The following is a 17,274-nucleotide window of genomic DNA, read 5'->3' as shown; positions in this document are numbered from 1 at the left end:
TATGTCTATATTATATGCTGCTGCATCACATCAGCAAATGGTCTCAGTAACATCAGCTCCAGAACTCCAGAACTGACAGCTCCCTTCAACTTTCAAAAAGTAAGATGACATTTTCTAGTGGTAGATGATTGGTATCAATGATTTAAAAAGCCAGGCAATAAATTATTAACTTTTCTGCTGGCATCACATCTTCATTTAAAAACATTTTTATAACATTTATTTTTGAATTACCATTTGCAGACCTAACACTAAATACATAAGACTGCACTTCTTTTTACACAGGATATTATGTTTCAATAAATATTTGGTTTTCCACTTTATTTCAGGTCTTAAAGAAAATTAAAGTGAGGAAGATCATAAATAGTTGAGCATCAGTGATGCGTATAGATATTACATATTTATAGAACTTAGAGCAACTTTAAGAAATTTTAGTTTACTTAGAACTAAATCAGTACATTTAGGTATAGAGTTATATATATTCTTTATGCTTTTTCTCCCTTTTTTAGCGCGTCCAATTGCCCAATAGCGTCATGCTTCCTGCTTTGATTGAGGAGAACGAAACTAACCCACGCCCCCTCCGACACTTATTACCTACACTTTGACGAGTGCAGTGCAGCTCAGCACTGTGTACGGAGAGACACACCCTGACAGCACTCTTTTCTCATCTCTGTGCAGGCGCCATCAATCAGCCAGCAGAGATCATAATTGCACCAGTCATGACAAAGAGACCCCATCCGGCTTAGTCCCGCCCATCTGAACAATAGGCCAATCGTTGTTCATGTGGCCGCTCAGCCATAGACTGTAGGCAGAGCTGAGATTCGATACGTTGTATTCGAGATCCCAGCTCTGGTTCCAGCATGTGTTTTTACCTCTGCGCCACCTGAGCGGCCACCACAAGCTACCTTTGAGGTCTAATCAAACCCCGCTCTATACCACGCAACCTCCGAGCCACTAGTCTTGCTCAACTTGATCCTCCACCCAGAACTTGAGGAAGACAAGCATCAAGGCTCTTCTCTCTACTGGCACCCAAGTGGTGGAACGAACTTTCCTTGTTTGTCTGAACATCCGAGTCGCTCGCTGTCTTTAAAAAACGATTAAAAACCTTCATCACCTCTTTACTAAGCACTTAAGCTGACGTACTTATTTACTAACACACATTTCCTGAAAAAAAATGCTAACAGGGTTTCAGCAGATTTATATTCTTTTACTGTTGTCCACTTAAACTAGAGTAAGGTAATGTTCACCATGGAAGCACTTCTGTAAGTTGCTCTAGAGAAGAGCGTCTGCTAAATGCCAAAAATGTAAATGTAAATGTTGTTGTTGTTTTCCATTGTGTAGTGTCCCAATTCAAATATACGTAACTTCAATGTGACCTTTATGTACTCCACAACGCCCTCACTTACATCCACACATATACTTTCAGAACAGAGAACCACACTTTTCTTTTACCACTAAGATTGCCACCTCAATTAGATAGTAGTTGCTCAAGTAATACCCAATCTAACCTTCCCCCCCTCAGACATTCCAACTGAGTTTATTTAATAGTCAAATGGCTGTATAGAGATAAAGCAAAAAGCCAGAAAAAACTTGGCCGCTAACACCATCAAGTCTGTTTTAAACAACAAGATCAATAATTTCACAGTGTCCTGTGTACATGTACATTTACTTTTTCATTGCATTGTTGTACTTTGGGTGCAACAGTGGGTGCAAGGCGGTATTACCCTGGACAGAAAGCCAATCCAAACCGTCACCCTCTCAGACATATCCAATTATGTCTGTTTGACGCCCAACCACCCGAGCAACCTCCAATTATTTAGTCACAGAAAAACAGTTGCAGTTGTAAATGTACCTTAAAAGGGTACGCAAACTTTTGACTACAATTGTCTTCATTCATCCACTGTCTTTGTTAAAAATTTTACTTGGTAAAACTGTGTAAATTACCAAAAAAGTGTTCACTTCCAGTGATCTTCCAGTGTTTACTTGGGCTCAGTTGAAAGGCAAACGTGGAATTCTTCACCATCTGGTGTTGGGCTGCAGTTCTAGGAATTCTGTTCTGATTAGGGAACGTGGCTTAGATACAGGCTGGGGGTGCTGGCGGGGTCCTTAAAGGCCCTGCTACCAGGGCGACATGCCTGGAATGCTATTAGTAGCTAAAGAACAATGGCCAAGAGGCATTCAAAGCAATATGTTATTCATGCGCGAACGCAAATGCCATCAACAAGTGTCCTTTCTATTTCTGCTAATGCATGTAGCTGGGACAGTCTGCTGGGTGAAAACTCAGTTTGAAGTAGGCAAAGCAGCTCAGCTTAAACTCTCTGTTAACATAATTGTACTATAAATTAAAATATATTAGATTTTATATTAGCAGTCATCGAGAAAATCTACATACACAGACCAACAGCCATTCCTGGTTGCCTTGCAACTCATGTGCCTGCGATGTGAATTAGCTGTGAAAAACAGAGGCTATGAGTATAATTTCAGATGATAAGCATTGCTTCAGGAGGGTTACATCGCTGTACCAAGCTTAGCTGTGCTAAATGACACGCTTTGGGTTCAGGTGCTGTCGCGTGGAGCATCTGCTCTCATGGCAGACATCCAGGAATCGTTTCTCTATTCCTACAGATGTTGCTGTGCTCACTATGTGAACGTAGACTGTGTGGCACAAACTGTAATATCAGACGCCATCTCTGGGTTTCTGCCAGAAGGCTCTGCCCTGCTCAGCTGACCCAGTGAATGCATGGTATGTTAGGGGTCGGTAGCAGCTGTAAACGTATGAGCACAGTCTATGCCTGGCGCTTGGCAGGCTGAGGGGAGCATATGGGTGAGTCTGAGCTAAACAGGCCCAGCAGTGCTCGGGTCACTGAGAACACATGGCTAAGACTGCACCTTTAAATCACCTGCCAGAAATCCCAGACATCTGTGCTTTATTTACCTGATAATACTTAAAGGGGCATGAACAAATACAGTTGTGCTCAAAAGTTAGCATACATGTCTAAGGGACGTGCCCCTGGATTTCAAAAATTCTTTGAACAAAACAAGAATACCCCAGAAAGGGCGCCAATCTATCCCAGGGCTTCAGCCATCCCACTTAGACATAGCCATTCATGTCTGTGTAGATGCTAAGTCAGCTGATAGCATGATGAGATTTAAAGCCCTCAGTTTGCTTATATGTATAACGATGGGTGGGAGTGGGGTGAATAGGTTCAAGTATGAATTCAAATCTTCATGTCTACCTATTCGCTTTAATGCTTTAAATGTCAGAGCCTGCTCATGTTTTTTGTTGTGAAAGGTGCAGAGGGGTGCAGAATAGAGATTCAGCTGTGCCCCTTCTTGCTTTGCTCTGGGCACTGGTCCTGTCGGATCTTATTACCTAACTGGAACTGAGATGCAGCTGGACAGAGTTTCTGCCGACACTACACTGCTAGTACGGGACTCAAGCTTTGAGTCTGAGTACGTAATGTGTCTGAAAACATGGTGTTGGGCATAAGATCATAATTCCACATGTAAATTATTTTGTACATCTAAGTTATTTTACCTGAGAAGAAGGAGCCATGTAACTGTATTTTTATTTTATTAAAAATTTGTACAAACCGGCGCTTGGGTGGCACAGCTGTCTATATTGCTTGCCCACCATCACTGAGATCTCAGTTTAAACCTCAGTGCTCCTACTAAATGGCAATTCATCTTCTGCATGTTTTATGGGGTGATAGAAAGTTGGAGAACATGACAATCTCCTGTTGTGCCTTCATGCCAGCCTAAGATTTTAAAGTAGCTCGTACATTTAATGGTGAAACAATGTTGTTGTTAAATTTGGTTTAATGTAATTTTTAAAAAATATTTTAGCATGTCTGTAATCAATTCATTTTCCAAACTTTTCTAAGGACAAATTGAACTGGTATTTACTTTAGCAGTCAGATTAAATGAAATTTGACATTTATGTTTCTGCCAGTGGGGGATGTGGTTGCCACATCCTGTTTTCTTACAAAACTGAACAGCATTAAGGGTTTAAAACTGGGGGTGCCTATTAGTTCCTGCATCCTCCGAGCAAAGAAAAAAACCCCTGCTTTGATGAGACCACTAAATGAATATCAGAGCTGATTAGATTTGCTCAAGCCTTTCGCAAAGACAGTCAATTAGTTTACGAGACATCTGTTCTGGAAAATATGTGATTCTATTCATTAAGCAATCAGTGGGTCATTATACAGATGGACACTGTAAGGAATGCTTGGTAAAAATAGCCACTGAATGCAAGTACACATGCGGTGGGTGGGCCAGGAATATACACATATGTGCCCACAATACTGTAGCACACTTCAAGATAAATATTTACTGTATGGACATAATTATTAAAGAGAATAACAGTATCCAAGTCTCTACATGATGTTGTGAACAACCCATTAATGCTGCAGATGGTGTAAGACAAAAACGTAATAAGTTTTTAATAAGAAAAATTGATTGGAAGATCAGTTGACAGATCATATGGGACATGCCTTGCTGAATCCAAATATCCTGATTATCATCTTATGCAATAACTATAATCATGTTGTTTGTTTTGTTTTATTAGGATTTTAACGTCATATTTTACACTTTCGTTATATTCATGACAGGAACGGTAGTTACTCATTACATAAGGTTCATCAGTTCACAAGGTTATATCAAACACAGTCCTGGAGAATTTTGTATCTCCAATTCACCTGACTGCACGTCTTTGGACTGTGGGAGGAAACCGGCGCTCCCGGAAGAAACCCACGCAGACACGGGGAGAACATGCAAACTCCACACAGAAAGAACCCAGACCGCCCCACCTGGGGATCGAACTCAGGACCTTCTTGCTGTGAGGCAACAGTGCTACCCACTGAGACACCGCATGCCGTCCCTATAATCATACAAGTCTTACTCCTGCATTTCTCTGCTGTGAATGCAGTGACTACAATGAACCAGAACTCATCAGCAGTCAGCAGAAGTGATTTTCTTATAACTTTTGTTAGAATTCATTTTATTTTTACATATCTAGTTTATTTGATCTAATTCTAATTCATACAATTACCTTCTAGGCCATCCAAGGAGGATGGAGGTCCATGTTGAGTCTGGGTTCTATCAAGATTTCTTCCTTATAATATTGAGTTTCATACTTACTACTTTTGCCCTCAGCTTGCTCATCAGGTTTTTTGGTCCTAGAATCAGTGAAGTGCTGTACAAATAAATTTTGATTGATTGACTGATTTACTGATTGAGCTATTCCCTTATTGTTATGTACAGTAAAGGGGCAAACAAATTGTATACAGTTTCACTTATGATATTTAGGATGCATCTAGTGCACATTTGCTCTTTAAATTTACACACATTTTTGTATGTTTTGTCAACTTTTCAACAACAGTTTGGGGAAAGCCTATTCCCTGTTCCATCATGGTTCTGCCCTATGCACAATACAGGTCTATAAAGACAAGATTTGATCACATTGCTGTGATAAAACTCCAGTAGCAGAAAAAAAGCCCAGGCCTTAACCTCATTACCCACCTTTTAGATTGGCCTTCTCGTTTTCAACACACTGGGCACACGGATACACTCCAAAATCTGGTGAAAGAGGGGATGCTGTTATAGACGTGATTAATGCCCATGGTTTTGGAATGGGATGTCCTGCAAGTTTATTAACATGTGTCCACATACATATGGCCATTTCGACAAGTGTTTAAGGATATCATAAAAATAAATTAACAACAGAAGAAGCTAGCATTCATAGAGTCAGTGCAATATCCAACAGATTTATAAAACACAAATAAGCCAACTGGATTAGTACCACATCCAGGAAATTATGGATTTAATTAGAAGACGTAACGGAACATGAGTTTCCAAGAAATATATCTCAGAAGTTTTTTATTGAAGTCAGAGAAGACTGACAGAGCAATAACAGAGTTATTCTGACTGATGCACTCTAAATATAAAAGATTACAAAGAACATCTGAGGTATAAATACATCAACTTAATGCTTGTCTTCTCTTTGTCAGGAATCAGCTCTTACTAAAACCTCTTCCCAGCCCAGCAAGTTTGCCATATACAGCAGAAAGTCTGAACCTGTGGCTCAACACGGGAGCTTGAGATGCACTGTGAGAATAGAAGCTCTAACTCTCAACTTACTCTCCTCTCTGCTGATAAGACTAGCCAAAACCTTTCTGTGGCCATATAAACAAGGCAAAGTTCAAATACTTTTGGGAAATGAAGCAAGCCTTGAGGCACACCCTAACTCAGTTCAGATCCTGTTTGTGCTAAATTACTCACTGTAATAAGCATGTTTCAATATTACCCACAAGCGACTCTATCAGAAAGTTCATGTGAGGATAAGAATTCTCATGGGCAGCATGACAGTTTGATTTAATGAGTGCTGCACAACAACATGGGTGCCGTGGACCTGGGAATGATCTTTACCACCGGTCACTGTCTGAGGAGTTTCCATATGTCTGTATGGGTTTCATCTGAATATTCCAGACTCCTCTCATTGTCCAAACATGTGAATGTGGTAGTGTTTTTTTTTTTGCCATATTAACATCCTGTCCAGAGTGTAGTCAATCATATTATATAAACTCAATTCATATTTATTTATTTATTTCTATAATCATTTTATGCTGGTCAGGGTTATGATAGCGCTGGCGCCACTCAGTAACAGTGGGCACAGTTAAATAACAAAGCTATTTTATAATATAATGATTCTAAAATCTTATTTTAGTAATATCTGTTTTATTTTAGTTTATTTTTTCCAGCATACCGGATAACATTTTTTGCTTAAAAATGAGCATTTGAATAGCTATTTCTGTATATATTTAAACTATATAAACTACAGTATATATATACTGTATATATATACATTAAAACCACCTTACCATATAGAAGCACTTTGTAGTTCTACAATTATTGACTGTAGTCTATTTGTTTCTCTACATGCTTTGTTAGCCCCCTTTCATGCTGTTTATCAATGGTCAGGACCCCCACAGCGCAGATATTATTTGTGGATCATTCTCAGCACTGCAGTGACACTGACATGGTGGTGGTGTGTTAGTGTGTGTTGTGCTGGTATGAGTAGATCAGACACAGAGGATCCACTGATGGAGTTTTTAAACACCAGTTTTTAAACACCTCACTGAGAATAGTCCACCAACCAAAAATATCCAGCCAACAGCGTCCTGTGGGCAGCGTCCTGTGTTCACTGATGAAGGTCTAGAAGATGACCGACTCAAACAGCAGCAATGGATGAGCGATCGTCTCTGACTTTATCTACAAGGTGGACCAACTAGGTAGGAGTGTCTAATAGAGTGGACAGTAAGTGGACACGGTATTTAAAAACTCCAGCAGCGCTGCTGTGTCTGATCCACTCATACCAGCACAACACACACTAACACACCACCACCATGTCAGTGTCACTGCAGTGCTGAGAATGATTCACCACCTAAATAATACCTGCTCTGTGGGGGTCCTGTGGGGGTCTTGGCCACTGAAGAACAGGGTGAAAAAGGTATATAGAGAAACAGATGGACTACAGTCAGTAATTGTAGAACTACAAAGTGCTTCTATATGGTAAGTGGAGCTGAGAAACAAGGAGGTGGTTGATATATGTGTGTGTGTATATATATACAGTATATATATACAGTATATATATATATATATATATATATATATATATATATATATATATATATATATATATATATATATATATATCTTTACTGTGTGTTTATATATACTATAATTCATTTGAGCTAAAATGCTAACATGCTGAAAGGCGGGAATATCTGAATAGCTGAGGCAGCAGGTCGCCATGGAAACTTTTATTCGATGAGCGATCGTCTCTGACTTTATCTACAAGGTGGACCAACTAGGTAGGAGTGTCTAATAGAGTGGACAGTAAGTGGACACGGTATTTAAAAACTCCAGCAGCGCTGCTGTGTCTGATCCACTCATACCAGCACAACACACACTAACACACCACCACCATGTCAGTGTCACTGCAGTGCTGAGAATGATCCACCACCTAAATAATACCTGCTCTGTGGGGGTCTTGACCACTGAAGAACAGGGTGAAAAAGGTATGTAGAGAAACAGATGGACTACAGTCAGTAATTGTAGAACTACAAAGTGCTTCTATATGGTAAGTGGAGCTGAGAAACAAGGAGGTGGTTGATATATGTGTGTGTGTATATATATATATATATATATATATATATATATATATATATATATATATATATATATATATATATATATATTTATCTTTACTGTATGTTTATATATACTATAATTCATTTGAGCTAAAATGCTAACATGCTGAAAGGCGGGAATATCTGAATAGCTGAGGCAGCAGGTCGCCATGGAAACTTTTATTCGATTGGGCACTTTCATGCGCTCGCCCCGCTCGCTCTAAAATAGCATACTACCGTACTAGATAGTATGTTAGAGTAGTAGGCTCAAAAAGTTGCTATATGTATACAGTGGGATGGCTTACTAGTTTGGCATACTACTTAGTAGGGTAGTGCGCATTTCGACCGTTATTCGTCTCTCTCTCCCTCTCAGTCTCTCTCGTTTAGTTTGCGCATGTTCGCCTCACACTGCACATTTACATCCACACCAAGATGGCGTTAACGCGTTTGTTCTGGCTGCTGGCTCTCTTCACGGTACAATGTAAGTGGCTTTTTTACGCTGTCTGTGAGAAATGTCTTCGCTTTATGAGAACGACGACTGGGAAGTTTGTTTTTTGCTTGTTTTCATTCGGTTGAAGTGGCGACATGTTCCGAGAAGCCGTTGCCCTGTTGCCCGACTGAACAAAGTACAGAATTAAATCAGAGTTCGAGCTCTCTGTGGAAATGTAGCTTATAAAGTGGACTGTTGGACTGAAGTGGATAAAAGTAGCGGCACTGTTTCACTAAACCGTGTTTATGTTTTATTCTCGTTGTTTTGGGGAGTCTGGAGCACCGGTTGCATCAGTGGTCGAACTGTATCTCAGACCTGCTTTAAGTAATGTAGGCTCACAGTGTTCCGTACAGTGCTCCTTGTTAATTACATTAATTATTTTATTTTTTTATCAAACAAGTTAAAATCAGTACACTTGATCTTTTCCGTTATTTTCAACGCCTGTGGTAGGAAATGACATTTAAAACTGAAAAAAATCAGGTAGGGTAAAGACCAACCGACACTGTTCGGCTTTCTGTTAACACGTAACAGTGTTCCATGCAGAGATACACCGAGTGAAAATGCTTCTATTTTTAATTTGATTGATCCAAATTGAACAAATAAGGGTCGAAAATGCAGAGAAGACTATTAATATAGCTGTTGGCTCACTGGCATGGAGTTGGAACAAAGTGCGTTGAATACGTTTTATTAAAAAGCAACCGCACGGAATACTGTGAAGAACCTGTTCCTTGTAATTAAACCCAGTTATTATCAGATAGTTTGTGTGTCATTTAAAGGTTTTGTTATTCGGGGTGTACAGTAGTTTCAATTAACTCGCCTATTTACATTTATTGAAGTTAATTGTCCCTTGTTACTTCAGCCTTTCCTAAAAGTTTTGAGGTAACAGACAGTTTGATGAACAGCTCACAGTCTGAATGGTTTGGTACTGCAGAATAACCCTGTTGTATAGATGCAGCATAGACCAGTTCAGTTCCTCAGTCTGTTAGTGCACAGCGAGGTTCTTTAGTGATTTACTGGTGTGGAATGACTGGGTCTGTCTGATGGTGCCTGTATGGAGGAGGCAGAAGAGCTCAGCATGAATGTTACTCGTGAAACAACAACGTGTGGCGTTTACCTAAAATAAATCTAACCACTTACACAAAAACAAAAAATACATTTCATTTACACAACTTTATTCATTACTAACTCATTTGTTTCTATGCATTTGGAATTACTCACTAGCGGAAACAAGCAAATAAAACTTAACACTACAATTTAGTGTTTGTGGTTACCAACTTCTCCTCAGTAAAACATACAGAGCTTGTTTTAATGTTTGAGGATCAGTGCATTTGTTCACTAATTTTTTGTTGTTAAATTTCCACTTAACACTGCAGATTTTCTCATAGGAAGAAGAGCACTTTGGGTTTTCTGCCTAATTAACATAAAAACAGCAGACTTTTACAATTATTTTACCCTTTAAACAGGTTGTCTGGTTTATAGTTTGGTAATATTGACTCTGTAAACCCCTAAAATAAAGTGCTGTATGGTTTCTGGTTCCAGTTTAAAGCATTAATACCTAAAGAATAATCTGACGGTAGAAGGTCTTTGCTCCATGCGGTTCAGGGACAAATTGAAATGCCCTTTCGGGTGACCGACGCGACTGCTGTTTCTAAGATTGGCTTATGGTTTGGATTAAAACACTTTATTATTCTGGTATATTTTTCTGAGTATAGTGGGTATTGTCAGGTGTTTTAGATACATCAATGCTTAACTCACTGGAGGTTAAAATCCTTTCTTTTCTCTGTAAAAAGGAAGTTTCTGTGGAACAGTAATGTTTTGGTCTTTTCAGAAGAGAGCTCCACTGTTTCTTTTTCTTCCTTGGCAAACTGTGAAATTAAACACTGTGCTGCACATGATGTATTGTGAAAATCAGGTTTTGCAATGTTATCCAAGAATTTTTTTTTATCTGTTCCTCTTATAAGGTCTCCTTGTGGGCAAATTTTAGTTATGACAGACTGATCCAATTATAGATGTACCTCTCTGGTCATGGGTCTCTCCGGGATTATGAGTTTCTGGTTTACAAGGCCAAGTTATTAGATTGATATAATTTACGAACATGCATCTTAATTGTATTACAATGTTTTTTACTATTAAAAAAACTGTGCTTTTAAGAAGACTTTTACTTGTCACTTAGTCTAATACCAAGGTTTAATCAGTTAGTTAAAATCAAATCAAATTATAATCTTGTAGTTTACAGAACTTGACTGTTTGTACAGTCTGCATTATTTGCACTTTGACAAAAAGTAATATACTACAGTTATGTTTTGTTTTTCAGTGTTGGGTACTTGAATCATGTAACCCAAACAAAAACTCTGTGTGTAGAATGGTGATCCACTGATCTTATATCAGTTTTAATTGTATTTAATTTGTATGTTATTTTCTGTGATTGATATTTTTGTGATTGGTTTGGGCAAAACTTTTATTGCTTTAGAATAAAGCGTGATAAGAAAGTGACCACTCTGTTTGATTACTAAAGCGTACGGACTGGCTTAAATCACTCATCGTGCAATTAGTCTGTAGATCTCCGCCTGCTAACTTATCTGGTTTATTGTTTTTCTTTTAGTCATGCTTGTTGTTCAGAAGTTTACTGATTAGACATTAGACAAAATAGTATGCCACACTTTTCTATACATGGAACTTGTGAATAATTCTAAATACGTGGTTCATAACAAGTCACAGGATAGATTAAACCAGTTTATGGTCAGACAGTCGGGGCCTTTCAGTGCCTCGGCGTTTGAAAGCCGTTTGAACGAGCTCTGGATAGTGTCCGGTCCTACCTGTCAAAGTCTAGCAATAGCAGGATATTTTGAATCTGAACAGTGTTTGAGAAGGGTTTTAGCTTAGGGTAAACACTTGTCCTTTTTAGCAATGGTAGCTAAGTAGTTAAGGTATTGGACTAGTAATCAGAAGATTGCAGGTTCAAGCTTCACCAACTCCTTATTGCCCCTGAGCAAGGCCCTTAACCCTCAATTGCTCGAAATGTCTTTGGATTAAAGCGTCTGCTAAATAAAAGACCAAAATAATTAAACTGTATGTACTGTGTATGTATGTTTTATGTCATATAGACGATCATTTATTTATTTCTTTTTACCCACTTCATCCTGGTCAGGGTCGTGCCTATAGACATAACTTAAATCATGTGGTTGTTAAAGAAAATGTCCCTGATGGAACTGTTCAGAATTTTTATAAAAAAATTGTAGTTGAGTAAACAAATATTTAGTATCAGATTTTTTAGCCTGTTTCTGTAAGAAAACAGCAGTTAGGAAAAAGAGAAAGTGTTAAAAATGTTCCCGAGAGGTTCATCATGTTGGCTGCTTTCCTTCCCTCCTACAGTTTTAGAGCAAATGTGCTTTGGGCTCTGTAAAAAGCGGACTGGTCCTCCTGGAATACTCCATCACCTACACACTTAGATTTTAGTAAGTGGTGGAGATAAATGGATGACACGGCATGAAGCCTCACTCCTCACATTACTTTTGAGAGAATCCTTACAAGTCTTTTTGGGTAGGGTTGTGTAGCTGTGTTAATTCACGTGTCAAGGCTGGTCAGGCATGCATGTCTCCAAAGCAGAACACTTTTTAAAACGCCGCCACAGCCTTAACAGGCTTTCCTGTCTGCGATCAAGTATAGATCGTACAAAAGACAGGTATGAAGGATTAGCGTTTTACCATCCACGTGGTTCAGAGAACTATTTCAGACATGGGGCATCAAAGTAATCCACATGGGTACCACAACAGTCAGGGTGTGATGAAACATGCTGAGTCTATGAGCGACAGAAGTCTAGTGCGTCTGGTGGCCCAATGACCGTGTAATGGCCAGAAACAGCTGAGCACCTGTGTGCCGAATTGGTTGGGGACGCCACTAACATAGAGATTAGCAAAATATCCCAGGCAGCTCGCCACGCCATGTACAGTCAGCCTAGGGAACAAATGTGGAATGCTCTCCCACAGTACATCACAGAGCAAATGGGAGCCAGATATGCACTGGACGAAAAAACGTACCATGAAGAGTATTAACCAGGATTTATTTTAGTATCTTGTTAAAGGTGCTAAATTCTAATCTCAGATTAAAATCTCTAGGATGATAAAATGTATTTTAATTAGGGTTGTCGGTGATTAACCGATAACCAGCGACAGTCATAATTCGATTAAGAGCGCATCTCCCAATGGCTAATGCCAAGTTCACACTACACGACTTTCCAAGTCGTCAGGTCACTGTACAGTTCACACTACACGACGGTGTGTATTTCACACTACACGACTGATCGGCGATAGGGGGTTTCACACTACACCATCTATCACCAACTGGAATCTCAGGCGAGCTTCTTTGGTCTCCCAAACTACATTTTGTCACGAAAACAAACGCGAGAAATGACAAAGTTTAATGATACCGCGTCCAAAAATGCACGTCAAAAAGAAGTGAGCGATCAAAGTTGTTTGTGCGCTGATGTGCAGCATAAAATCAAGGAGAAAAAAAATAAATGAATCTGAGTGGATTTGGCTACGTGGCCAGCATGGATTGTTCTATAGTGAGTTGGAGCACTCGGTGAGTCGCTTGAATGGAGTTGTTGAGTAGTTCACATATATCAATTGAGAGACGAGTTTCGATCGCTGAGCGAACGCCTAGTTGCTCCCGAGCCGGCAAATCTAGCGCCGACCAGTCGGTGAGTGAAAATCAGGGCAAAAATGGTGTAGTGTGAACTAGGCATAAGCTGTTCGGCCGATCATGTCTGTCTAGTAGGCGATGTCATCAACTTTGTCAACTTCCAAAATCTCTCAGTCTTAACCTTCCCAACTTTTCTGGAATGTGTTGCAGACATCAACTTTAGGATTTGATGTATATTTATAAAAATGTATTAAGTATTATGTACCTGTAAAACACTGCTTTCTGCTTTTATTTACCTTCTCTGTTTCAGCTATTTTGGAATTGGGTTTGTGGATGCAAGGTGGTCAAAAAGGATCTTTAATGATATCACTATTAAATCAGTTTTTAGTATTTTTTAAAGAGCCTCTTACAATTCTGAAGTGTTGCTGTTTTTGTTCTCTTTTGTCTTCATAAGATGGGACAGATGGAGGTAAAGCTGCATACATTAATGCCTTAGGAATGCCAAACATGCATTCCCCAAATGCCAATAGGATTTCTATAAAAAGATGGGCATTGATCAAAGTAGTTCCTGGCTCCTGCACTGAGATTACACATCTTCAAAGCAGAATCAGCTTAGGACTCACATTGTAAAAGAAAACAGCCCCTGCTCAAATTGCTACCTTCAAACGCTGTGCTTTATTGGACCCATTTATTTTTTTGAAACTCACAAAAGCTTTCTTACAATCATGCAGTCACAGTAATAATAGTAATATTCATTTTCATTTCATCTTCATGTTTTACCACCGCTTCACTCTAGTAAAACCACACACAATGGATGAAATATTCAACCATACCAAAGCAGATATTTTTGTCAAGTTTTTAAACTGATAGTACAAAGCGGATACCAGAAACCAGCATCGGGCGGCGAGGTGGCGCAGCGGGATATTCCGCTAGCACACCAGCACCGAGTTTCTTAACTCCTCGGTTCAAAACTCGGTGTTGCCACCGGTCGGCTGGGCGCCATCTGGCGGGCACAATTGGCAGTGCCTGCAGCAGATACTAATTGGCCACTGTATCTGCAGGGTGGGGGCCGGACTATGTGTGGGTGGGTGGGTGGGTATTCATATGCTGTGTAAAGACCCTGATTGGCGGAAGAGACGCCTGTGCAGAATGCAGGGGCGAGAAGAGGAGGGCTGTACACGTGTCGGAAGAGGCGTGTGAAGTGATGTGCTCTCCTTGAATGCAATCTGGTATCTCTCAGCAGTGGAAGACAAATATTGAGTGCGCTAATTTGGAGGAAAATGGGAAGAAAATGCAAAAAATAAGAAACCAGCATCATAGTATAGAGTTGCTTTGCGGATTTGGAACAAGTACAGCTTACAAGCATTGAGGGAGCAATTCATTTGTTTGATAAAATAGAGAGTGTCATCGTAGTCAAAACCTGAGTAAATCAACAAGAATGTAAAAAAGTTCAGACTGGTTTAAGTCATCAACTTCTCTGAGTCTGAGGGTTTCTCTCTACGATTTCAGGGTGGTTTTATGTAAAAAAAATTTTATGAAATTGCCTGAATGGAGAGAATTTAGATGTTTATGAAATATTAAGCAGAACATGTTTAAAGCATGTCAGGAGCTTCACGTGTTCATTTGCACTTTGGGCCAGTGCAATATTTTTCTTGAGGTGTGGGCTGTGTAAGTAACCTCTCACACAACACATCAGTAATTCAGTGTCCCCCGGCATCAATCGATCAGTGGCTTACTCAGTTTCACACAGTGATTTTTAATTAATTAGTTCATTCTGTTACAGAGAAGTGTGTCGATGTGTGGATCTAGAGATCAGAGATGTGTTGGTTTTTGTGCAGAATCACAGCCAGACGATTGTGTTGGATTAAGCCCAGTATTTACAGTGTTATCTGTAAGGCAATTATTGTTTCTAAAAATAGGAGCAGGCAGCAGATCATCTGACTGCCGCTGGAAGAAGACGGCTGTTTGGACTGCTTTATGATTTCAGCTAATCAGATTAGATGTTTCATTAGAAATTGAAATTTATTTGTAAAGTAATAGTCTGAATATTATATACTGCATGTGATATTCTTTATATAATTAATATAATAAAATGTGTTTAGCCTTTCACTGTGGTTACACAGTTGGTATTATCAGGAGCTGTATTTTTCCCTCCCTGAAGAGATGGCTGGCATTTTCAAGCTTTGAGTTGTTAGTCATCTAAAAAGTATATCACCAGTAAACAAAATGCCAAGAATAACAGACTCGCTACTCTGAGCTGGCAGATTGACAGTAATTTTATTCCCTCACAGCAGGTACTGTCTTCAGAATTAAGTTCTCTGATTGCCTGAATCTTTGATTAGGTGTCGGGATTAAAAAAAAAACCTTTCTGTGTTGTTCTTTACAGAAGAAGCCTTTCTCTCAGATAGCAACCTTGATTTGGTTCCAGAACCATTGACTAATTGGGGTTGGTGGTGGTGCCGTTTAGTCGGTATGACACCAGTTTAATCAACTAAAGTTATTCACATAAACAAACCTTTCAGACATGTTTACAACTCTCTTGATAAATTACCAAAATCTAAATTGATTGATATTCATTTCATTTTACTAACCGCTTCATCCTGATAAAGGTTTAAATGGGTTTGGTGCCATACGAAAACAGAAACATGGGTGTAAGTCAGAAACATTCCTTGGACATGGTGCCATTCCATCACTGATTGATTTATATTGATAACATGAATCAGTGTTTGGATAAGAAAGCATTTGGTGGGGGGGGGAAATACATTGGGAATAAAAACCTTACATATTTTTTTCTCTGACTTGTTGAGATTAGACCTTCTCACAGGCACAGGTTGTGTAATTCATGTATCAGCAGAAACTGAGCAGCCAGACAGCCTTATTTTCCTTCTTAGTGCAGTCAGTCCACCGCAGGGTGAAATCCACTTTAGCACCAGATTTGCACTGTAAGTGAAGCCGACTGGTCAGATTGCACAGACAGGACCATCTGGTGAGCCTGTCTTAGAGATAACGCTTGATAATCTTGATAATTTTTACACTTGTAAGGACACTGAACACAGCTTTTGAAATAAAGAAAAAAAAACCCTAAAGGAAATTGTGCATCGTGAAAATCTAATTGAGGCCAGTGGACGAGTTAGTCTTGCTCTGTTGCTAATGAACTTTAGTCTGAGAATGTAAAACTTCCCAAAAGTATGTACTGGAGGATGTAATTCTTCTGAAATGTTCTCACTGCATGTGTCACGATGCAGCAGGGTTTACTCGGTGTGTAACTGTACGCACTCAGCACTGCTGCTAGCTGAGAGCGCATGTGCTGGGTAAGGAAGTGCCTCACATATCTCAGAGAATGTCTGGCATAGGTGGGACGCTTGTTAACTGCTGGCTATGAAATGTGTTCATTTACTGTAAAGTATACAGTACAAGAAGCATTTTAATTATATAACACCAAACACAACCTGCACTGGTCATTTAACTAAATACAATAATGTGAAATATGCTTTACTGGCTTTTACTTAAACATGCAGACATTAAACAAAGTCAAACGTTTACACTTAGGTTAGAGTTGTGGCTGGTTCGGTTCCACCGGGAAACACTAGGCGCAGGGCAGCACTACCCTGGCCAGTCCATCGCAGGGTTTCAGCTGTCCAACCCAGAAAAGACACAGCCAATCATATCAGTAATTTGTATTAATTATCATATTACATGCTTTTTTTAACTCTTTATTATTATAAATGTAAGTATTATACTGTATTTATGCGATTTATTAACACAATAGTTAAATATATAAAATATTAATAGGTCATTAGGTGGTAAACTAGGCTTTGTGTGCATTCCAGCAAAAACAACTGTTGACTGAAAAGAATGGTTGAACTATGATTTTAGAAAGTAGTTCCTTAATATTAGAGATGGGCCCGATCCGATCCCGGACATCATATACAGATCGGATATCTGATGGACAGGCCG

The 17,274-nt window shown here is 39.3% G+C and overlaps 1 protein-coding gene across 1 annotated transcript in view; it reads left to right on the top strand.

Annotated features, from left to right (window-relative positions):
• Nucleotides 1–8,596: 8,596 nt before the first annotated feature.
• The window catches only part of jam3b (junctional adhesion molecule 3b), a 52,060-nt gene continuing 43,382 nt past the window's right edge, over nt 8,597–17,274 (top strand). Inside the window, exon 1 of the mRNA XM_063011528.1 lies at nt 8,597–8,667. Within this exon, the coding sequence (XP_062867598.1) occupies nt 8,619–8,667 (49 nt within the window). The 5' untranslated portion in view covers nt 8,597–8,618. The remainder of the gene's footprint in view (nt 8,668–17,274) is intronic.

This window comes from Trichomycterus rosablanca, chromosome 16 (genome assembly GCF_030014385.1).
Source record: "Trichomycterus rosablanca isolate fTriRos1 chromosome 16, fTriRos1.hap1, whole genome shotgun sequence".
Taxonomy (NCBI): Eukaryota; Metazoa; Chordata; class Actinopteri; order Siluriformes; family Trichomycteridae; genus Trichomycterus; species Trichomycterus rosablanca.
This window is presented reverse-complemented; position numbering and strand designations above follow the sequence as displayed.